General features: G+C 38.1%; 1 protein-coding gene across 1 annotated transcript in view; it reads right to left on the reverse strand.

Moving 5' to 3' along the window:
- The window catches only part of LOC131147867 (cellulose synthase-like protein B4), a 47375-nt gene that overhangs the window by 13468 nt on the left and 8331 nt on the right, over positions 1-25576 (reverse strand). The window contains exons 5-8 of the mRNA XM_058097494.1: positions 23943-24155; positions 23698-23833; positions 23348-23550; positions 11132-11482 (exon numbers count right to left, since the gene is read on the reverse strand). Coding sequence (XP_057953477.1) covers positions 11132-11482; positions 23348-23550; positions 23698-23833; positions 23943-24155 — 903 coding nt within the window. The remainder of the gene's footprint in view (positions 1-11131; positions 11483-23347; positions 23551-23697; positions 23834-23942; positions 24156-25576) is intronic.

Genomic DNA, 25576 nt, shown 5'->3' on the forward strand with positions numbered 1-25576 from the left:
ATTAACGTTTGCATTCGAATTTTGAAAATCTGCGTTGGGTTTCGAGCCAAACCGTCCACTGTTTCAGACAGAATGTAAATTGTCTAAATTTTGGAGTCAAACCGTCGACTGATTTAGCCAAACCATCGACTACTTCCCCGCTGCTCCTCAGCACATGTGATTTTGCACTATGTCTTCTTCCTTGTTTATGCAATCCATCAAGTGTATAAGCCACACAAAAAAAAGCACAGTAATCTCCACCTTTGCAAGTATACGCCCTTAGGAGAACTTGAAAACATAGCACGTTGCTCCACCTTGACCTTGGAACGTTTGGTTCTCCATTCTACTCCATAAGTATCTGAAAATCCACGCAGTAATGTCTACCCGGATTAGAGAGAAACTTACTCACCACACTCACTGCATTAGCCAAGTCTAGTCTAGTACACACCATGGCATACATTAAACTCCCTACGGTGCTAGCATAGGAGACCTTTTGACATGTCTCTGATATCATCATTCATACTTAGGTATTCAACATAGACAATTTAAAGTGACTCGCTAGAGGTGTACATACCGATTTAGCATCAGCCATGCTGAACCTTTCCAACACCTTCTCCATATAACCGCCCTAAGATAACCACAACCTCCCTACAATTCTCTCCCGGTGAATCTCCATCCAAAGTATCTTTTTGGCTGGACCAAGATCCTTCATGTCAAACTCTTTATGCAATAGATCCTTAAATTGATTTACCTCAGTTAAATCCTTGGCAACTATTAACATGTCATCAACATACAACAATAAGAAAATAAAAGAACCATCATCAAACTTCTTCACATAGACGCAGCAGTCATACTCACATCTTTTGCAGCCTACCCTGATTATATAAGAATCAAATCTTTTGTACCATTGCTTTCGAGACTGTTTCAGCTCGTAAAGAGACTTCTTCAACTTGCAAACTAAGTGTTTTTGCCTTGGTTCACTAAATCCCTCCAGTTGTACCATATAAATATGTTCCTTCAAGTCACCATGGAGAAATGTCATCTTCACATCCATTTGTTCCAAATGCATATCATAATGTGTTACTAATCCCAACACTACCTTGATGGAAGTGTGTTGGACCACGGGTGAGAAGATTTCATAATAATCTCCTCACTTTTTTCTGTGAGTACCCCTTTGCCATTAACCGTCCCTTAAATTTCTCTCATTCCTTTTCAAAAATTAATGCTTCCTTCTTCCTATATACTCATTTGCAACATATCGCGCTCTTTCTATTTGAAAGCTCCACCAACTCTCAAGTTTGATTCTTATGCAATGATTCCATTTCCTCAATCATAGCACCCATCCACTTACTTTTCTCCTAGTCGTGCACTACCTCTTGAAAAGTAGTTGGATCATTGCAATTGATAATGAAAGGATAAGATACTAACTCTTCAAATCCATACCTTGGCGGTGGTCTAATAGTGAGTCTGGATCTCCGTATAGGAATACTATCAACTTGGTGGTTTCCCAAACTAGAACTCCCTGCAATTAGAGGACCAAGATCATTATCATTGCCCTGAGTTTCTAACTCCGCCTGCACAACATGTTCTTCCTTGCTCCAAATTTCTGACTCCTGTTTCTTTTCATCAAATTCTTAAGTACGCTTCATCATAGCGTTTTCATCGAAATTACATCCCTACTGATCACCACCTTATTTGTCATTGGATCGCACAACATGAACCCCTTTACACTGTTTTGATATCCCAAAAAGATGCACCATCTACACATTGTGTCAAGCTTCGATCTATCCTCACTAGACACGCGAACATAGGCTGGACAACCAAATACCTTCAATCCAGAATAGTCTATTGCATTTCTCGTCCATACCTCTTCTGTCACTTTCACTTCTAGTGATGTCCTTGGTGATCGGTTTACCAAAAAACAAGTCATACTAATTTCCTTTGCCCAGAAGTTCTTTGGTAGCTCTGCATTAAGCCTGAGACACCGAGCTCTTTCCGCTAGAGTTTGGTTCATCCTTTCAGCCACACCATTTTGTTGAGGTGTCCAGCGAACAGTGAAACGTCTCTTAATACCCTGCGGCTCACAAAACTCCATAATCTAGAATCAGCGTACTCGGTCCCATTGTCTGACCTAAGGCATTTGATTCTTCTCTTCGTTTGGTTTTCCACTTCAACTTTCCAAAACTTAAACCTCGCAAACGTATCAGACTTGTGCCGCATGAAGTATACCCACACTTTCCATGAGTAGTCGTCAACAAAACTCATAAAATAAACATGTATTCCTCAAGATGCTACTCTAACAGACCCATAAACATTAGAATGTATATAATCAAGTATACCTTTCGTCTTGTGAATAGCTTATTTGAATTGTACCCTATTTTGTTTCCAAAGAACACAAAGCTTGCAAAAATTCAGCTTACATGTTTTCATACCTTTCAAGAGTTTCCTGTTGTGAAGTTCTTTCATACCATATTCACCCATATGCCCAAGCCGCATACCACAAAATGGTTTCATCTCTACGTCAGCATCTCCACCTACAACAGTAGTTCCCTACAGTGTATAAATATTTTCATCTAACTTTTGCACTTTCATCACTGTCAGATTACCTCTACACACCTTGATAATCCCACTTTCAGACATATAATTGAATCCATTACAATCCAAAGTGTCAAGTGAAACGAGACTCTTTCGTAGGTCCGGTATGTGTCTTACATTGCTCAAAGTTCTTACAGCACCATCAAACATTTTAATTCTAACACTTCCAATGCCAATGATTTTACAAGAGACATCATTACCCATAAGAACTGAACCTAAATTTACCAACCTGTAAGTGTTAAACCACTCCTTATTTGGAGTCATATGGTAAGAACATGCCAAGTCTAGGATCCATGAGTCCGTGGGGCCATCCAACCTTGACGAAACTGAAAGTACATCACCATCACTGCAAACTGAATTTTCTTCTTGAACTACATTTGTTGACTTTGAAGTCCCTTCATGCTTTTCATCATTTCTTTTCTTCTAATATGGACACTCCGATTTAATGTGCCCCTTTTTACCGCACTTATGACATCGGATATCCTTTTTCTTCTTGGATTGCATTTGGGATTTTTTACTCGATTCATTTCTGAATTTTCCTCTCCCACGGTCATGGTTACCTTTCACCACAAGTCCTTCTCTGTGTGAATTTTCATCGAAGACTTTCATCCTTCTATGAAACCCCAACAAAGCACTTGTCACCTCTTCCAACTTTAGAGTCTCTTTCCCCCCATGTAAGAGTGGTAACCAAGTTCTCATATGTGTGAGTCGCTGGCAAGGAGTTCAGTAGCATCAATGCCTTATCATCCTCTTCAAATTTCACATCAACCTGCATTAAATCACTTATGATTTGATTAAATGCGTTGATATGTTAGTTTAAGTTTGAACCATCCACAATCTTAAGCCAATAAAGACGTTTAAAAAATAGTTCATTAGTAAGGGATTTGGACATGTACCGGCTTTCAAGATTTTTCCATACAACCGCAGGAGAATCTTCTTCCATTACATGATAAATCACTTCGTCATCCAAACACAATCGTATTGTAGCAACAACCTTTGCCTCTGGTTCTTTTACCTTCGGGTTGAATACTATACAAGGCTTCGCTATCCATTGCTACACAAGAAAATCTTTCACTCTCCTCTACCACAAACCGAAATTTCATGTTCCAATAAATTTGACAACATCAAATTTTATAGATGAAGTGTCTGATGCCATAATAACAACACTCTGATAACAATTGTTGTGAATGAACTCAAAAATGCATAGCGAAAATTAAACACAGAAACCAATGAAGAACAAATATAGAACGCGCGCGCGCAGTATGTTTGAAAGCAAGAACAACAACCAAAACATTTACGTGGTTTGGAAATGCCTACATCTACGGGAGCAATCACCAAAGTTTAACTATGTAAGTGTCAAAGAACAAACAATACAATCACTCTTACAATAATCTTCTTCAGTCTAAATATACCCAGAATGGTATATTTATAAACACTTCGGAAGCTTCCCTCTAAAAACCCAACCAACTTAACGTTCACATTCAAATTTCGAAAATCTGCGCTGGGTTCCCGAGCCAAACCATCGACTGATTAGGCCAAACCATTGACTGTTTCAGATAGAATGTAAATTGTCAGAATTCTAGAGTCAAACCATCGATTGTTTCCTTGCTACTCCTCAGCACATGTGATTTTCCACTGTCTTCTTCCTTATTTATGCAATCCATCAAATATATGAGTCACAAAACACATAACAATCTCTACCTTGGCGAGTATACACCCCTTAGGAGAACATGAAAACAAAGCTCGTTGCTCCACTTTGACCTTGGAACATTAGGTTGGGTCCGTCTCCTTTCTAACACTTGGAGACATGAAGTAAGTCCAAGCAATGCTTGAACTTTTCAGTAGTAACTGATTTTGTCAAAATGTCTGCAGCTTTTTCAGATATGTGAACCTTATCTAGTACAAGATCACTTGAAGTAATCAATTCCCGGACCTTGTGGAACCTTAGATCAATATGTTTGGTTCTGGCATGGTACACTTGATTTTTCGCCAAGTATATAGCGCTTTGACTATCACAACGTAATAGAATCCCACTTTGTTATATACCCAGCTCTTTGACCAAACCGGTAAGCTATAAGGCTTCCTTTGCAGCTTCGGTCATTGTCATGTATTCAGATTTCAGTTGTAAACAATGTCACCAAGGATTGTACCATGGACCTCCAACATATAGGTCCTCCCACAAGGGTAGAGACATAACCCGTTGTAGACCTTCTGTCATCCATATCTCCTACACAATCAGCATCAACAAACACCACAACTGATGGACTATCATGTTGCTTGCCGAACATGATGTCAAAACTAGAAGTACCCTGTAAGTATCTGAAAATCCATTTGACGGCTTCCCAGTGCTATCTACTAGAATTAGAGAGAAACTTACTACTCACTACATCTGCCAATTCTGGTCCTGTACACACCATGACATACATTAAACTCTCCACGACGCTAGCATAGGAGACCTTTGACATGTCCCTAATATCATCATTTGTACTTGGGCATTCAGCACTAGAAAATTTAAAGTGACTTGCTAGAGGTGTACATACCAATTTAGCATTAGTCATGCTAAACCTTTCCAACACCTTCTCCATATAACCATCCCAAGATAACCACAACCTCCCTACAGTTCTGTCTCCGCAAAATCTTCAGCCCAAGTATCTTCTTGGCTGGACCAAGATCCTTCATGTCAAACTCTTTATGCAACAGATCCTTTAACTGATTTACCTCAGTTAAATCACTCGCAGCTATTAACATGTCATCGACATACAACAATAAGAAAATAAGAGAACCATCATCAAGCTTCTTCACATAGACGCAGCAGTCATACTCACATCTTTTGCAGCCTACCCTGATTATATAAGAATCAAATCTTTTGTACCATTGCTTTCGAGACTGTTTCAGCTCGTAAAGAGACTTCTCCAACTTGCAAACTAAGTGCTCTTCCCTTGGTTCACTGAATCACTCCAGTTGTACCATATAAATTTGTTCTTCCAAGTCACCAATGAAAAATGTCTTCACATCCATTCATTCCAAATACATATCATAATGTGCTACTAATCCCAACACAACCCTAATGGAAGTGTGTCGGACCATGAGTGAAAAGATTTCATCATAATCTATTCACTTTTTCTGTGAGTACCCCTTTACCACTAATCGTGCCTTGAATTTCTCTCATTCATTTTCTAAAATTGCTTCCTTTTTTCTATATACTCATTTGCAACCTATTGCCCTCTTCCCATTTGAAAGCTCCACCAACTCCCAAGTTTTATTCTTATGTAGCGATTCCATTTCCTCAATCATAACACCCATCCATACTTTTCTCCTAGCGGTGCACTGCATCTTGAAAAGTAGTTGGATCATTACAACTGATAATGAAAGCATAAGATACTAACTCTTCAAATTCATACCTTGGCGGAGGTCTAATAATGCGCCTGGATCTCCATATAGGAATATTATCAACTTGCTAGTTTCCCGAGCTAGACCTCTCTACAACTGGAGGACCAAGATCATTATCATTGGCCTGAGTTTCTAACTTCACCAGCACAATATGTTCATCTCTGCTCCAGTTTCCTGGCTCTGTTTCTCTTAATTAAATTCTTGAGTACACTTCACCATAGCTTTCTCATCGAAAACTACATCCCTACTGATCACCACATTGTTTGTCATTGGATCCCACAGCTTGAACCCATTTACACCCTTTTGATATTCCAATAACATGCAGCATCTAGACTTTGCGTCAAGCTTCGATCTATCCTTACTAGACACATGAATATTGGCTAGACAACCGAATACGTTCAATTCGAAATAGTCTACTGCATTTCCCGTCTATACCACTTCTACCACTTTCCTTTCTAGTAATGCCCTTGGCGATCGATTTACTAAGAAACAAGTCATATTAACTGCCTCTGTCCATAAGTTATTTGGTAGCCCTGCATTAAGCCTGAGACACTGAGCTTTTCAGCTAGAGTTCGGTTCATCCTTTCGGCCACACTATTTTGCTGAGGTGTCCGGCGAACAGTGAAATGTCTCTTAATGCCCTGTTGTTCACAAAACTCCATGAATCTAGAATTAGCATACTCGGTCCCATTGTCTGACTTGAGGCATTTGATTCTCCTCCCAGTATGGTTTTCCACTTCAATTTTCCACAACTTAAACCTAGTAAACGTATCAAACTTGTGCCATGAGTAGTCGTCAACAAAACTCACAAAATAAACATGTCCTCCTTGTGATGCTACTCTAACAGGACCCTAAACATCAGAATGTATATAATCAAGAATACATTCTATCTTGTGAACAGTTTATTTGAATTGTGCCCTATTTTGTTTCCCAAGAACACACAACTTGCAAAAATTTATCTTACATGTTTTCATACCTTTCAAAAATTTCCTGTTGTGAAGTTCTTTTATACCATGTTCACCAATATGCCCAAGCCGCATATGCCACAAAACAGTTTCATCAAATTCAGAATCTACGGCTATAGCTCCACTGACAACAATAGTTCCCCGTAGTGTATAAATATTTCCTATATCACTGTCAAATTACCTTTACACACCTTCATAATCCCACTTTTGGACTTATAATTGAATCCATTACAATTCAAAGTGCCAAGTGAAATGAGACTCTTTCGTAGGTCCGGTATGTTTCTTACATTGCTCAAGGTTCTTACAGCACCATCAAACATTTTTATTCTAACACTTCCAATACCAATGATTTTACAAGCGACATCATTGCCCGTAAGAACTGAACCTAAATTTACTAACATATAAGTATTGAACCACTTATTTGGAGTCATATGGTAAGAACATGAAGAGTCTAGGATCCATGAGTCCATGAGGCGATCCAACCCCGTCGAAATTGAAAGTACATCACTATCACTGCAAACTGACTTTTCTTCTTGAACTACATTTATTGATTTTGAAGTTCTTTCATGCTTTTCAGCATTTCCTTTCTTCCAATCCGGACACTCCAGTTTAATTTGTCCTTTTCTACCGCACTTATAACACCAGATATTCTTTTTCTTCTTAGATTGAGTTCTGGATTTTTGACTAGATCCATTTCTGAATTTTCCTCTACCACGATCAAGGTTACCTTTCACCAAAAGTCCTTCTCCAAGTAAATTTTCATCGCAGACTTTCATCCTTTAATGAAACCCCAACAACGCACTTGTCACCTCTTCCAACTTTAGGGTCTATTTCCCCCATCTAAGAGTGGTAACCAGGTTCTCATATGTGTGAGTCGTTGACAAGGAATTCAGTAGCATTAACGTCTTATTATCCTCTTCAAATTTCACTTCAACCAGCATTAAATCAATTATGATTTGATTAAATGCGTTGATGTGTGGGTTCAAGTTTGAACCATCCACCATCTTAAGTCAATAAAGACACTACTTAAGAAATAGCTTGTTAGTAAAGGATTTGGACATGCACCGGCTTTCAAGCTTTTGCCAAACAGCCACAGGAGAATCTTCCTCCATGACATGATAGAGCACTTCGTCGGCGAAATACAATCGTATTGTAGCAACAGCATTTGCCTCTTAACTCTTTCTAACTAGCCTCATCCATATCTTCTGGTTGAACACCATACAAGGTATTCACCATCCCTTACTGCACAAGAAAAGTTTTCACTCTCCTCTACCACAAACCGAAGTTTCGTTTTCCATCAAATTTGACAACATCAAATTTCGCAGATGAAGTGCCCGATGCCACAACAACAACGCTCTAATACCAATTGTTGCGAATAAACTTGAAAATGCACAGCGAAAATTAAACGCAACAACTAATGAAGAACAAATATGGAACACACACACGCAGTATATCTGAAAGCAAGAACAACGCAAAGATTTACGTGGTTTGGTAATGCCTACATCTACGGAAGCAATCGGCAAAGTTTCATTATTTAAGTGTCAAAGAACATACAACAGAATCACTCTTACAATGATCTTCTTCACTCTGAATATACCCATAATGGTATATTTATAAACACTTTGGAGGTTCCCTCCAAAAACCCAACCAACTTAACATTCACATTCAAATTTGAAAATCTACAATGGGTTCTTGAGCCAAACCATCTACTGATTGGGCCACACGGTCAACTGATTCAGACAGAATGTAAATTGTCTGAATTCTAGAGCCAAACTGTGACTATTTCCTTACTACTCAACACATGTGATTTTTCACTATGTCTTCTTCCTTGTTTATGCAATCTATCAAGTATATGAGCCACAAAAAAAAAAAAAAACACACAACACACCAATTGGGGGACAAAAGCAGCACAATTTGCTTAACCCGGAAAATATATTTCAACTATAATTAACCACAAGAAAGGAATCACCATTTGACCATTAACAAAGGGTTTTTCAAAGCAAATAATTTTGTGAGAAAGAAGAAAGCCCTACTAGTTACATCCTTATCAATCTCTAACTTCGAGATATGTGTAGTACATAGATATAATTACATACATATATATATATATATATAATCATAAAACGGCCGTAAAAGATCAATAACGGTTACAAAACATTAAATAACAATGATCACATAAAAGGTCATAACTGTTTTTATAATTATTTTAAAACTAAATAAATTTTAAAAATGACCGTGGAGAGTAGTAATAAAGATTTATGAAATACCACTTTTACAAAATTCCAACTAGAAACCCCACCACAGCTTGAATCCTTTACAAAAAAGCAAATGAAGAACCTATTATTTTTCTGTATGTGTGCAAAAATTGATGTAAAATGGAGATGTTCTGTATTAAACGGGAATACCATTGTTGAAATTGAGTATACTGGGGAACCATATGCATATTATGATGTTCCAATGCAATGACTTTGGGCACAATTACACGCATTAATGAGTGGCTGAAGTAGCATTTATATAGGACTAGAAGGAGAGCTTTTAAACCCCCAACAAAACCCAGCATCACCTATACTGCTATACAGTTAACCCTTCTCTTTACCTTGAAGAAAGTTGGAATAACTAGTGTTGTTTGTGATTGTTTCAACTAAGTTTCTTCGATGATCTCCAAACTCTTTTATGTCACTTTGATTAGTGAATGTGTTGCTCAAATGTGATTTGAGTTTGTATGTTTAGTTTACTGTATTACACTTTGCATGAAACGACATGACTCTAAATCTGGTGCATGAATATTTTATTAGACTGTAATAAGAGGATCTGACTCTATATTTGGTCCATGGATTTTCTGTTAAACTTTGCTTGAACATCTAATGACGTGTCTAATAACTGCTAATGCAGTGTATCTGTGTATGATATCTTTGACGATGTAATTCAATTAGCTATGTGATATACTTTATTAAATAAACTGATTTTGTTTATCAAACTGAATATTTGAATTTTTAAAATCAATTTATTAAATTATGCTTGCTTTCATTGAAAGATTTTATTTGTATTCTCTGTTTCCAGAATGGGAGATTTTTGAATTGTTTCTTATTTGTTGTTACACACACCGAGATTGAATATTTAAATCTTTTGAATTAGATTGATTACATTCAAATGTTCCCTTACAAGATCTGGTAATTATTTAAATTAATTGACCTTAAATATTGGTAAGGAGAAAGTTGTTGAGAATTTCATTTGTAAGTTTGTCACATTGGAAAATTTGAGTGAATGATGGGTGTTTATATACATGGTTGGGCACAAGACCCAATAATCTTAAGCTTTTGGGTCAAGTTGGTGTTCACCCTTGTGTATTAAGCCCATCCATGGGCTCCTCCAATCCTAACAAATGTTACTTGTTTAATTACCAAATCATGCATTGCTTATCTTGACCATGCATTGAATGTCGAATTTATGTTATTACTTCACGGATTGTTTTAGGATATAAAAATTTTATTTTTAGAATATATTTTCATGATTAATAAGCAAGGAAAGGAGGCTCACCAATGTCATCATCTAATTTGTTGCGTTAGCAAAGTCAGTTTATTATTTTTTTAAGTCACTAATCAGTAGGGCACCATGCATATGACAATAGACTACTAAGCTTAAAATTGATATCTTCTAACAAATGATATATTTTATAACTATAAAAGAATTTTGGATTAGTTTAAGTGTTATTTAAAAAAACATTAGATCAAAGAATATTTGCCGCAAAGAATATTTTCCACAAAGAATATAATTTATAGGGTGCAAAATAAGGTAGGGCGGGTAAGGGTAAAATGGATTGAATTTATAAATTCAATGTGTGTGATGCCTAACCATTAGAACAAAAAAATATTATCTTATGTTTGGATAGCTTTTAAATTTGGATTTGTATCGGATTTGGATAAAATATAATATAAGGTTCAAAATTCATACTTCTAAACACAACAAGATTAATATATTACAAGATTAATTGATTAAAAATTAGTTCATTTAAGTAGTATATGACATTGTTCATACACCCCCACTTTTACTCACAAGTTGCTTTTCATGAATAGAAGTTACTTTTATTAACTTTTAACTATATGGCATGCAGGAGAGTATTAGCTTGCACAAGAGAAAGTAACTTCCTATACAAGCATATATAACTTAATTAAAGTAATTAAAAAAAACAAAAAACAACTCACCTTGGGCACGAAATAAGAGTTTGAGATAATGCAACATGCTGGAAGAGCAGCATAGCATAGCTCAGGAACAGAACGCAAGCCCCAGGTATAAAACCAAATGTAGGCCAAGCCTTGCCTAAATTGAAGCTTTGTGGCGAAGATGGCAACAAATGGACTGCTTCTGCTAGCAAGGATTTCAAAAAAGCCCGTGACCCATCGCTTTTGCTGCGCCATTGCCGAAGGCCCGCCTGGCGGTGCAAACCCAAGGAATGCAGGCCGGTTCGGTGTGCAGTAGACAGAGCCCCAGCCTCTTGAATGGATTGTAATTCCAAAGAGGTTATCTTCAGCTAGTGATCCATACACCCATCCAACCTGAAAACCAAATAACCAAAACATGCAATTTACTAAACATCATTGATTCTGCAACATAGTTAAATTTATAAGCTTAATATATATATTTATGTGTGCGTGTGTGTGTATGTGTGTGTGTTAGGAACCTGTGAGCATCCAAATGAAAGTGACATCAAAGATTTAACGTGGTTCGGTCAATAACGACCTACATCCACGGAGCACATACCAAATATTCACTATCTCGCCGAAAAAATTACAATTCTCTCTCTCTCTCTCTCTCTTCCTCCCTTCTTCCTCTTTGCTCTCTCTGAGCTTCTCACCCTCCTATACATTTCTTGTATTCTCAACCCGCTATTTATAGGGCTCACTATTTAATCACAATTAAATCACATATAAACATAAATGGGAAGTTACAATGGAGAGATTAATTTCACCGCGTGAGATTAATTGCAACGCGTTTTCCAACTCAGCTTCAGTTTTCCAACTCAGCTCCAGCTCCTGGTTATCTTCTGACTCCAGCTCTAACAATCTCCCACTTGGAGACAAAGACGCCTCCTCAACCAGAGTATCATGAATAAATTATGTGCTCATAATATGTCTTCAGGCATGAAGACCAACTGAAGTTGAACACAACTTCAGCTTCTCTGTAGTCACCATCTTCCTATCTACTTGATTCCTGCGGACTAATCTGATGGCTGTCAGTTTCACAACTAGTGTAAAGATGCAGATGTAGTCAATCCCTTCCTTCTGTTCAACCAAGGCTTATACCTTCTGGAGCCGTCATGCTCCTCTTCGATTCTGTACACCCACTTGTTGTGAAGACCTTTGGACAACTTCCACATTCTGTTGGAGGTGAGGGATTTCATCTCATCCTTCATCGCAAGCTCCTACTTGCTCGTATCTGCCACCTGACATGTTTCATCATAGCATTCGGACTCTCCTCCATTTGTAGGAAGTAAGTAATCAATATACCTTCTATTTGGTATATGAGACCGAGTAGATCTCCTAAACTCCAGAGCTAGAGTAGGAGACGGTGGTGCGACGATCTGCTCCACTGGTTCCTCAACCTGAGGATTTTCGGCATTCTGCTGATGTGTCCCAACACATTCTGAGTGGACCAATTCTAATCCCTTCTTCTTTGGGGCATGGGTGTTTATCTAAAAACTAACCCTCTTCTGTTTCCTAACTATACAATCCTCACACATGTCAATCTGCACTGACTGTAGACCACTCAATTTTTCCTTTGAGTGCATCACCCTGAGTCTCTTCTCGCTCATGTAACCAAGCCGTTGGTGCCAGATGTTGCTGTCGTCATTTCTTGCAGCAACTAAAATAGATATGGAGGCATTGGAGGCTAGAAAAAGTGTTCTATTTTTCTTACCTCGCGCAATCGTTAGTACACCCTTTGAAACTTTCCATTCCTTGCCAATGAATTTCGTCGTGTATCCCTCATTTTCCAGCTGACCAACTGAGATCAAATTCTTTCTCAGGTCTGGAATATACCTGACATCCTTCAACTTCCATACTAACCCATTTATATTGATCTTCACAACTCCCTTGCCGGTTACGTCGCAAGGTTGATCGTTGTCAAGATACACCTTACCAAAATTACCTGGTGTGTACTCCTCTAGGCAATCTCTGCAGCATGTGGCATGAAATGAGGCTCCGGAGTCTAAGACCCAAGACTCCTGCTTGCTTTCCAAAGAGCAGATCAACATCTCATCATTCTCACAAGCAATATTTGCTTCTGTTTTTACCCTCGTCTCGAATTCTTTCTTATGACTCCTGCACTGGTTCTTGTAATGACCAGTCTTTCCACAGTTCCAGCACTCAATAACTTTTGTGCTCTAGGAATCTGTGTCCTGAGTACCTTTAAGATTTCCGAATTTAGACTGTCTGGGCCTAGATCTGCCACGGTTGTTTGATCATCCATGCCTGTTTCCTCTGCCTCGACTCTCCATGTTCAAGGCTGAACTCGAAGTGGAGCCATGGTTCAACTGCATTCTTATTTCCTCCGTCAAAATCATGCTAACGACTTCATCGTATACAAGCTTCGATTTTCCTACGGAGCTACTGATGGCAGTAACGGCACCATTCCAACTTTCAAGCAGCTGACTGAAAATCAGTAGGGCCCGAATCTCATTATCAAACATTATCCCGACTGAGGCGAGTTGATCAAACAACTCGTTGAAGTTATTCAAATGTTTGCTGAAACTTTCACCTACAGACATTTTCATCGTAAATAGTCTTTTCATGAGATGTACCTTGTTTGCGGTTGAAGGCCGTACATATTAGAGAACGCATCCATCAGAGACTTGGTGGATGTTATATGCTTGATATTGAACGCCACAGATTTCGACAACATCATTCTGATGGCTCCGAGGGCTTTTCGATCAAGAAACTCCCACTCGTCCTCATTCATGGATGCTGACTTACCCTTCAACGGTAAGTGCGATTCCTTCCCAAACAAATAATCTTCTATTTGCATCTTTCAGAAACCGAAATTGTTCCCATTGAACATTTCGATTTTTGAGCTCTTTTCATTTGACATCTCGATTCGCGAATCTAGAAATGAAATTAGCTCAAATGGATAGCGCAATTGGATCCGGAACAATCGAAAACCCTAAAAATGGTTCAAGTCGCTCGAAAAACGGATCCAAAACGACTCCGAAAAGCTCAGTCAAAGTTTGGTCAAACCTGGTCAAACTTAGTCAAACTTGCTGACGTGACGTGCTGGCGTGGCACCTACTGCCATGGCAGTGGGGACCACCTGCTGGCGTGGCGATGTGGGGCCCACTGATGACATGGCAATGGGGTCCACTTGCTGACGTGGCATCCACAACTAACGTGGCCCGGCTGGCATGGCAGCTGACTCAGCGGAGCTGACGTGGCCAGTTCTGAGACTACGGGTCGGGAACCAGATCTTGGGTTGATCCGGTCTGAGTCAGCGTCTGGGTCGAGTCGGGTTGGGTTCCTTCCGCGTCGGGTCGAGGCTGACCGGGCGAGGACGACACTTGCAAAGCGTGCGGCATGTGAGGGAGCTGGTTACCGGTGTGTGGAGAGGGGTCTTGCTCTGGCAAGGCGCGTGAGGGCGCGTGAGCCTTTGTTTGAACTCCGTTCGAGCTCTGGCTTGCACGGTTCTCTTCGTCTAGGCGAACTAAATGTGATGGTAACCTCAAAACACAGTTTTTATCTACTGAACAGAGCTCTAATTTCGAGATCACTTCCGATCCGGCTTTCCTGCTCCAACCAGACTCTGATACCACTTGTAAGGACCGGAGGAGCCCATGGGTGGGCTTGATACACATGGATGAACACCAATTTGACCCAAAAGCTCAAGCTAATTGGGTCTTGGGTCCATCCATGTATATAAGCACCCATCATTCACTTTAATTTTCCAATGTGGGACAAGCTCACAAGTGGAATTCTCAACAATCTCCCCCTCACTTGTGAGTTCCTGCTCCCCCTTGAATGAAAACTGTCTCCCTTCTGGGAAAATTCTCCAGCAGCTGCTCAAGTAAGCCTTACCATTGGCGTCTTACAAGCCTCGGATTGCATTCCACGTGCCTCCAAACCAATCCTACCTCCCACGTCTTAACCCTATTCGGATCCATGCCTAGATGATCCTTATTGGCCTCAGTCACACACTTGGTCCTCCAACTGTTAGCACGTCAGGAGAATTAGCTTCCTGTCTCGACTTTTTTTTACGATGTCGCTCACCCAGAGTTATGAACCATCGGCTCTGATACCACTTGTTAGGAACCTGTGAGCATCCAGATGAAAGTGACACCAAAGATTTAATGTGGTTCGGTCAATAACGACCTACATCCATAGAGCACACACCAAATATTCATTATCTCGTTGAAAAAATTACAATTCTTTCTCTCTCTCTCTCTCCTCTCTCTCTCTCTCTCTCTCTCTCTCTCTCTCTCTCTCTTCCTCCCTTCTTCCTCTCTGCTCTCTCTGAGCTTCTCACCCTCCTGTACATTTCTTGTATTCTCAGCCCTCTATTTATAGAGCTCACTATTTAATCACAATTAAATCACAAATAAACATAAATGGAAAGTTACAATGGAGAGATTAATTTCACTGCGTGAGATTAATTGCAACGCGTTTTCCAACTCAGCTCCATGAATGGATCGCGTCTCCAACTCAGCTCCAGCTCCTAGTTGTCTTCTGGCTCCAGCTCTAACAGTGTGTGTGTGTGTGTGTGTGTGTGTGTGTGTGTGGGGCCCAGCCGGGTCAGCTCAAGTGGTAAGGGCGACTTGTGATCCCATGGTCACTGATTGGATTTCCCCTTAAGGCATTACAACGATGAATTATTAGGGATGCGTCAATGGGTAGACAACTTTCACCCCCCAGGTTATCATATATATATTTATATTTGAAATAATAAATGTGTGAACGAATAGTGTTTACCAGAGCTAATAACAACATCAAACTAATAGAGCATTACATCATCAACCCTTGATATCCTTACATGGTCTTCGCAACATCCTTAAAAAATTAATAACTAATTGTAGATGCAACAATTTGTATAATAGCTTGGATAGAACATCTAGCATGCATATTGTTAGGATCCTGTGAGCAACCAGGAAAATATGAACATCAGAAATTTAACGTGGTTTGGTCAAGATCGACCTACGTCCACGGAGCACACCACAAATTCACTATTCGCAGGAAAAATACAACTCTCTTCCTCCTCTCACTCTCTTCCTCCTCTCTTTCTTCTCTCTGCTCTTTGTGCCTATCTTGTACATCTTACAACCCTCCACAACTCTCTATTTATAGGGCTCTGGAATCAATTACAATTTAATACAATAAATTACAAATGGGAGGTTTCATCCATTTAAATTAAATGGTGAATAAATGGTGGATAAATGGCTCCAGCTTGCAACACGTCATTTATCTCCTCACGCATGTCTCCAGCTCAGCGTCTCTTGGCTCCAGCACAACACATATTGTAACTAGAATTTGCAATTCCTCAATTTTAAAATAAGATAACATGCAAAATAAGGCATGAGTTCCCTATTTTAGGGACAAGGAATCCATAATCCCAAGAAAATATAATTTGGTAGTAGATAAGTAAACTTATTTATCTCAATTCTATAGATTTGATCTTTTAGTTTAAATTACTTTTCCTACAACAAAGGTTTGGAAGATTCCAAATATAAAAACTAAAAAATTGCATCCGCTAGCAACAACATAATTAAGGAAATCAATCAATACTAGCTGATCCAAAATCTTATTTAAATATTATGTAATACTAGATATCTTACAATTAGAATCCTCTTTTATTTATTTATTTATTTTTTTGCTGCTTCAATTCCTCCATCACTTTTTATATCCTACAAAACAAATGTCAATTTGAATGTATAAAAAAATTAAGGTAAAGAATGCAAAAGCAAAAAATTAGCTAAAGCAGTTGACCAGCCACCTTGGCAGTCAATTGACCACTTTCCCCACCAAATTAGCTTGGCGCCCTAACGGGCAATCGACTAGCTACTTCAAGTAGTCGACCATCCCTGCTGGAGTTCAAAAATTTGAGTTCTTTGCACATGATTGGTTGGCGATTTTAGGCATGTCATGTGTCCCTTTGATGCCACATGTCAAGTTTTGACATTAGCAATCGATAGTTGGTAGTTATTGGTGGTTACATTCGAAAAAAAGGAAAAAAATCCATTTTTCCTTCCATCCTTGTTGGAAGTATTTGGGGTGTGATTAGAGAGAGAGGAATCCTCATTTAATTTATAGTGTGATTATCCATTTTCCTTCCATCTGTGTTTGATTACGTGGTGCCTCTGGAATCGAAGATGCAAAACAAGAATGGAAGGAATTTATCAAAGTGCAGATCAAACGTGAAGAAGTGTTCAATACTGGGTTAGTTCTTTAGCTGAGAGCTCTAATTCTTTTCGAGAATTGAAGATATCAGACATTACGATTTTGAAAGAGTTTCAAATTCAGCAGCAGGGAGTTTGCGTCAGGCATGGAAAAATTATTTCGTGAGTTAAACCCCTAGCAGGGTGGATAAAACTTAATTGTGATAGGAGCTGTGGGGGCAATCCGAGTACTTCAGGAGACGGAGGAATTATTCGGGACTGCCATGGCATGGTGAAAGCAGTTTTTTCAAGCTATTTTGGCAATGGTACAAACAATAGTGCAGAATTGAAAGCAATTCTGGAAGAAATTCGTTTATGCAAACGACTTCATTATTTTAATGTGATTATTGAAAGTGACTCGCGAATTGTCGTTGATTGGTTTCGGAAAAATAGATGTACCTTGTGGTATCTTTGGGATTTTTGGGAGGATCTCGTGGCAGAGTTAGAAGGAGTGAACTTCATGGTGATCCATCAATATAGGGAAGGCAATAGTGCAGCTGATTTTCTCGGTACAGAAGGAGAAATGGGAAACAATGTCATCTACGAAGAACAACATCTTTTACCACGTTCTCTCAAAGGTATCCTTCGGATGGATAGGTTGGGTCTCACTTCCTTTTGTCATTAGTTCAACCTCTCGATTTTTGTTTGGTAGGTTTAGATTTTTTTATTTTTTGATTTTATTTTATTTTTTTTATTTTTGTTTTTGATAGGCCTGTTTAGATTTGTTTCTTATTTAGCTTTTTTTGGATTTGTAGTCCTGTTTTGATTAGCTGCTGGTATTGTTTTTGGAAGGGCTTTAATTTCTATATCTGTAATCTCTCAATACTTGTCTTATAACCACGGTATTCTTCCGCCAAAAGTGAGGGCATACCAATAAAGTTTGCGTTTTTTTTAAATTAAAAAAAAAAAAAAAAAAGATCAATGCCTAACCCTTTTCCTCTTCAATTTGTGTTCATTTCCTTTAATATTTTAAATGCATAATGCATTTAGGTTATTTCGTGCTAATGGTTAGATTTGTCAAATTTTTTATGCCATTTTATGTTGTTTATGACATGTTAGTGATGTTAGGACGTCTTGCTTACAATTTCCTAATTAAAAGCATGCCTAAGTATCAAAAAACTGCATGTATTGGATTTTTTGCATTGCAAACAGTCAACCAACCCTCTTGTTTTTGAAAATTCAACCGCTAGTTACAAGGCGATTGACTGGCCCTCTACAAGTGGTCGATGCCAAATTTTGAGTGTATTTGTTGCATTTTTAGGCTTTTTGTTCATTTCGGAACTCAAGTGTCCAAATTGGGCATACAATGTCCAAAATTAGTGGGGTCAATTCCAACATGTCTGTGACATTGAAGTAGACGTGTTGGAGCTTACGATATTTAAAAACTCCTCTACAGTTGAAAATTAGACACCTGAACTAAGTTTACCCAAAAAGTTAAAATTGCTAAGCTGATTTCGAAACTCAAGTTTCAAAATTGGGCATACGAGGTCCAAACTGAGTGGACTTAGTTAAGCACGTCTATAACAATGACGTGGACGTGCTAGAGATGACAATACCCAGAAACTCCTCCCCAGTTAAAAATTAGAAAATTAGAAGCAAAATAAGTTTCATAGTTTAGGTTCTTAGTTCATTTCGGAACTCAAGTGTCCAAATCAGGCACACGAGGTACAAATTGAGTGAGGACAATTTCAACATGTCTATAACGTTGGAGTAGACATGCTGGAGCTCACAATCTCCAAAAATTCCTCCTGGTTTGAAAATTAAACACATAGAAAAAAATTAACCTTAATAGTTAGAATTGCTTAGTCATACAAGGTTCAAATTGAGTGGGATCAGTTCCAACATGTCTGTGACATTGAAGTGGATGTGCTGGAGTTCATGGTACCCAAAAATTCCTCTCTAGTTAAAAATTAAACACTTAGAAGCAAAATGAGTTACGAAAGTTTAGGTACTTAGTTCATTTCGGAACTCAAGTGTCCAAATCGAACATACGAGGTCGAAATTGAATGGGGTCAATTCCAACACATTCATGACATTGAAGTGAATATTTTTTGAGCTGACGGTACCCAAAAACTCCTCTCTAGTTGAAAATTAGACACGTAGAATTAAGTTAACCTTAATAGTTAAAATTGCTTGGTTGATTTCGAAATTCAAGTGTCCAAACCAGGCATATGAGGTGCAAATTGAGTGGAATCAATTTCAATGTGTTTGTAACATTGAAGTGGACATGTCATAACTCACAATACCCAAAAACTCCTCTTCAATTGAAAATTAGACACTTAGAAAGAAAATGAGTTACAAAAGTTTAGGTACTTAGCTCATTTTGAAACTTATGTGTCCAAATCAAGCAAATGAGGTACAAATTTCATAGGGTTAGTTTCAACACGTCCATGACATTGAAGTGGACGTGTCGGAGCTTATAGTCCCGAAAGCTTCTCCCCAGTTGAAAATTGGACACGTAGAACTAAGTTAACCTTAATAGTTAACATTGTTTGGTTGATTTCGAAACTCAAGTGTCCAAATTGGGCATACAAGGCCCAAATTTAATGGGTTAGTTTTTACACGTATGTGACATTGAAGTGGACATGCCAGAGCTGATAGTACCCAAAAACTTCTCTCCAGTTGAAAATGAGACGCACAAAAACAAAATGATTTTCATAGTTTAGGCACTTAGTTCATTTCGGAACTCAAGTATCCAAATTAGGCATACAAGGTTAAAACTGAGTAGTGAGGTTATTTCAATTGGTCTGTGATGTTGGAGTAGACATACCGGAGCTCACAGTTCCCAAAAATTCCTTCCGATTTGAAAATTATGCACATAGAACTAAGTTAACCTTAATAGTTAAAAATTGCTTAGTTGATTTCAGAACTCAAGTGTCCAAATCGGGCATACGAGGTCCAAATTGAGTCGGATCAGTTCCAACACATCCATGACATAGAAGTGGACATGTCGGAGCTCACATTACATGAAATCTCATCTCCAATTAAAAATTAGACACTTAGAAGTAAAATGACTTTCATAATTTAGGTATTTAGTTCATTTTGGAACTAAAGTGTCTAAATCAGGCATACGAGGTCAAAATTGAGTAGGGTGAGTTCCAACATGTTTGTGACATTAAAGTGGACATATCCGAGCTAACAGTACCCAAAAGCTTCTCTCTAGTTTAAAATTAGACATGCAGAACTAAGTTAACCTTAATAATTAAAATTGCTTTGTTGCTTTTGAAACTCTGTTAACTCTATGAGTCAGATCTCGTTTTGATAATGACAAATCTCTCAGTATCTTATATGTGCCTTGAGCTTTTGTACAAGATTAACCTTAGCACATAATGGCTAGTAAAGATACAAGTGTTGTCATAAGGAACCAAATGCTCACATCACAAGATGGCAATTGAAGAACAAAAGGGAATGAAGACCATTTTTCTTTATTGTAATCATAATTCAAATTCTTGGGTCTGTAATAATTATGGTATGTAATAATCACATCTTATGCATGATAGGTATTTATGCTCAAAAGGTCATAGATTGACTTTAAATCCCTTGTTACTTCATGAAAATTACCCTAAGTTTAAATGATATTTATTTAGGGTCAATTTGAGGGCAAAATTACAAATCCAAATGTCCTCGATCGACCGACCACCCATGTATTATAATCAAACGATCGACCGAACTACTATTTGCCTGGGTCAACTTGTTGGCCACGACTCAATCAACCGACTCAGTGTTGAACTGAGCTCACACGGTCGACCGAACCTTGTGCTACCTTCCTCAGTTGACCGAACATATAGTTCAAAACCACCACAGTCAACCGAACCTAGTTGATGGCAAACCGTCCCCTTATCACGGTCGACCAAACCCACGAAGGGTTTCAATTTTCTAGTCTTTAGGTCGACTGGCCTGTCCTCGATCAACCGAACCAATTTAAAATTCAAATTGGCTATGAGAGCTCAGTCGACTGCCGGTTCCCCTCGGTCGACCAACCCGAGCTTAGGTCGACCGGACCTCTCGGGTTTGCTATTTTTTACCGCACTAATCAAGGGTTAATTTTTATTAATCTTTTTTTCAAAATGACCACCATACCCCCAACGGTAATATTTTTTAGGATATCTATATATACTCATTCATTTTTCCTAATTAGCAACTTTGATTAACAAAATAATTAGCAAATACTCTCTGAAATTATTCGTGCTCCTATTGCTTATATTCTTTCAAATCTTTCAAGCAAATCACTCATTCTCCTTACACTCTTATTTGAAAAATCATCTTTGAGGAGAATCACTGTTTATAACTCCTTACTTGCAAACTAATTGCAACTTAAAAGGGAGTTTGATTTCTTATTGTGGTGCATACTTTCATACATCATTCTTGAAGCTTACTACTTTCTCATCTTACATTATCTGAAATTGATTTTTTGAGAGTAAGTTAAAGTTACTCCCATTATATTTTATTGATAAATATCATGTGGGAATAATTCTTATTTGTTTTTGAGTCTTGGCATTCTTATTGCCAGACTCGAAAGCTTGCTTGTGCTATTTGATAAAATACGTTTTTACAAGCTTAAACCCAATCTCGATTGTGCTTAATATTTGAAAAATATTTGTCGAGATATTTACTTAAAAGTTCAAAGTCCTTTGATTATTCATTTGTTGAATATATTATTTTGAATCAAAGTTATCACTCTCACATATATACAAATATATATATATATATAAGTACACATTGGTTGAGAGTTGACATATAGCTTAACCTAATCTCACTTGAGCATTAATCTCTATTATCTGTGAGTGCATTAATTGTATTGGTACATATTTGCTTATTGAAGAAATATTAATATTGAATACATTATTTGATTATCTGTTGTAATTCAGGTGTGGCCTGAGGTGGGTATTCTCCGCCCCTTTAAAGAGAGGTTGTAAAGGTTGGGGTCAGGCTTGCAAATTTGACCTGGGACAATCCTCACCCAGTAAGGATAGACTTTGTAATTGGTGATGCTCCATCTGCAAGTGAGCAAAGGTTTAGTGGAAATCTTCCTACTTGTTGGCTCGAGGCAAGAACGTAAGCACTGTTGTCGAACACCGATAACATATCTGGTGTCATCTCGTATTTTGCTTGCTTTATTTTCTAGTATTTATTTGTTGATATATATCTGCTGAATTTATCTTTGAATACATATTTGTGATTGATTGAAAATACCTGAAGTAAACATTTGCGCACATTAATTACTGATTTATTTATCGGATCTTTTAAATACGAATTTTAGATAGACCCTAGGTTGTGATATACTGATTGCAAAATATTAGACCTAGATTTTTTAAATCTCCAATTCACCCCCCCCCCACCTCACGCCAAAACCCTTGAAGGCCAGATGGAGTCTTGGAACTTCCCATGATCAAAATGCCCTTCAAGCAAACTTAGAGACACTATTCCAATGGCATTTTTTTTTTATAATATTGGGAGATAAATCCATATGTGCGTCGCAAGCATCACGTTTTGAACCCCAAATCTACCATTGTAAGCAACCTTTTAGGGAATCTTCTTACCACCTGAACTTATGTCTAGGACACACTATTCCAGTGGCATGTGCATGTGCATGAAAAATATGGAAGGAAAGGAACTCCAGAATCTGCATGGATAAAGCGTAGTCAATTCAAGAAGAAAATCCAGCGTAACATGTTTCATTGGAGCAAAACCCTCACTCCCTTCCAAACCATGCAATGGGCGGATCTTCACAAAATCCTCTCCCTCCATTAACTAGACGAGAGATAAGTCTTCTTTCGAAGTTTTGATTTATGATCTTGACTTTATATACTGTTTTCATTGCCAAGTCTCTACCTGGTTGCTGTTTGTACTGAAAGGGGCTCAAGCCTTTTGCTCGAGTCCTCCCCATTTTTCTAATAAAATATTTATCCTTTAAAAAAAAGATTTTTAGGGCACAATGCCAATGTTATTAGTGAAATGTGGGCCATGGTAACTGAGTTAGAGCAGGGAAGGAAAACGTAAGCCACACCTTTGTACCCCAACTTGTACCATAGTCGTAGTCGCAACCTGCAACTTGGTAAGCTGCCTTCACAGAAGCCGAAAGACTCTGGACACACTCTGTCCTCGTGCCCATCTCTGACAAAGTGTAAGATGCTGATTTGCAGAGTTTACTCGACTGTCCAAATATTTTCTGGAGGCTCAGATCAGCCAATTTTCCTGATGATAACCTCACTACCACCCCACCCCCACCAGGAAAAAAAAAAGTGAAAATATAATTTGGATCTACAGCATAAATGTATTAATTGACAAAAGCACAATAAGAAATACAGCAGCTTGAGTAAATTAATTAACAAAACCAAAGTTGATGCATGGATGTACCGTCTGCTGAGGTAAAATTTGGCCCTCCAAGTTTGGTGTCATCGGGCAGTAAACCATAAATTATTTTTCTTCTATGGAAGCATCCAGTTCCTGAATAGGGAGCTCCTTGAATTCCCGCAAACCCTCTTAATAGGTACTGACAATATTAACACATTACGCGAAAGCATAAAAGTAGTTAAGTAAAAATGGAACGATCATTTGTTCTGTGTTAATTGCAAAAATTACATATTCATGAATCTACATACTTGCTGCATAACCACAAATATGTCTCCAAATGGTTGAACCTTTGATCCGCCGCTGAATTCTTGTGGAAACTGGACAAATCCGGAATACCTTATGTTGTCGAAACCAAGCAACAAACACATGGCATGAAGAACAATCTGGGGATCGTTGGCATACATATCACAGTCCACGTTCAGAATGAATGGAGCATTTGTCATCACCCCAGACACTCTGGTCTGTTTTATCATACACCATGTGAGAATAAGAAGAAGCCTCCAATTCATATTTTGATTTGGGAATTAATAGTGTAATAATTGTTACCATATTCAAAATTAGAAAAAATCACTAATACTATGTTTAGAGAGATATTGGATTTGGATTTATATTGAATTTGAATAAGAGGTAAAATAAAATTGTATTCAAATTTGTCTAATTCCACCCAAATTTTATAATATCGTATAACAAAAATAAGTATTCAAATACCACTTTGTTTTAATAACACCCAAACAACATATTGACCTTATAGGTCATTTTCGATTTTGATAATGACAACTACTCTTTGTATTTGATGACTTTCAAGTTTGTGTGCCGGATCATACTAATTGGATCACATTGATAGCATGCAGCAATTTGAAGAATTATGAAGACCCGGTATATATATATCATTTGTCGTAATAATATTGGGTTTGTATTAATTTAATTTCAAATGGGTCTGTAATAATCTTTGCATGTCATGCATATAGGTAATTGTAAGCTCAAATGACCCTAGAATGGACCTTAGGTCCTCACACTTGAATGCACATGAATATAGGGCTTTAACCCAAAATCCATGAGGGTTCGGGCGACCGAACTTGGCAAGTATATTTGCCTCAGTAGACCGAACCGTAGTCAGCACGTTGACTTGACCTTCGGGCGACCGAACTAAAAAGAACACATCTTCCTCAGTCGACCGAAATCCTATTCAAACTTTTCCCAACAGTTCAGACTACCGAACTCAGGAACAGGCGACTGAACCTTAAATGGTTGGAAAATCGCCTGGTTCAGCCTCCCGAATATAAATTCGGGCACCCGAACATGGAAAACTCGTTTTTTCCATTGTGTCTATTCGAGCGACCGAACCTTGGGCTCGATCGACCGAGAGTCTCGGGTTGGCTTAATTTTACCGCGGGTTAAATGAAGGGTTAATGTTTTAAACATAATTAAAACAATTTTAAAAATTACCAGCGTGTCCCCAACAGCTAATTTTCCCTTCTTGTCTATATATACTCATTCATTTGTCTTGATTAGAGGTTGATTAGCTAGATCATTAGCAAAAAACTCTCTCAAATTTACAAAGCCTATTTTTCATATACTACTTCCAAATACTCTCATACACTCATTTCTTTGATCATCCAAGTATTGCGAGAGTTCCTAATGTGCTAGTGCTCCACTTTAGATTGCTTAAAACTCTCATTTGTGTTGTTGTTGATTGTATTTGATTTTGAGAGTTAAGCAAGAGTTTTCCCACGGATTTAACTAGATAAATCTTGTGTGGGGAAAACTCATTAGCTTAAGGGTCTTTACATTGTTATTGCAAGATCTCTTAAGCAATAGTTTTTGTGTGCAAAACATTTTACAAGCTCAATTTCAAACAACTCTTGTGCTTATTAGATTAAGG

The sequence above is a fragment of the Malania oleifera genome, chromosome 2 (genome assembly GCF_029873635.1).
Source record: "Malania oleifera isolate guangnan ecotype guangnan chromosome 2, ASM2987363v1, whole genome shotgun sequence".
NCBI lineage: Eukaryota > Viridiplantae > Streptophyta > Magnoliopsida > Santalales > Ximeniaceae > Malania > Malania oleifera.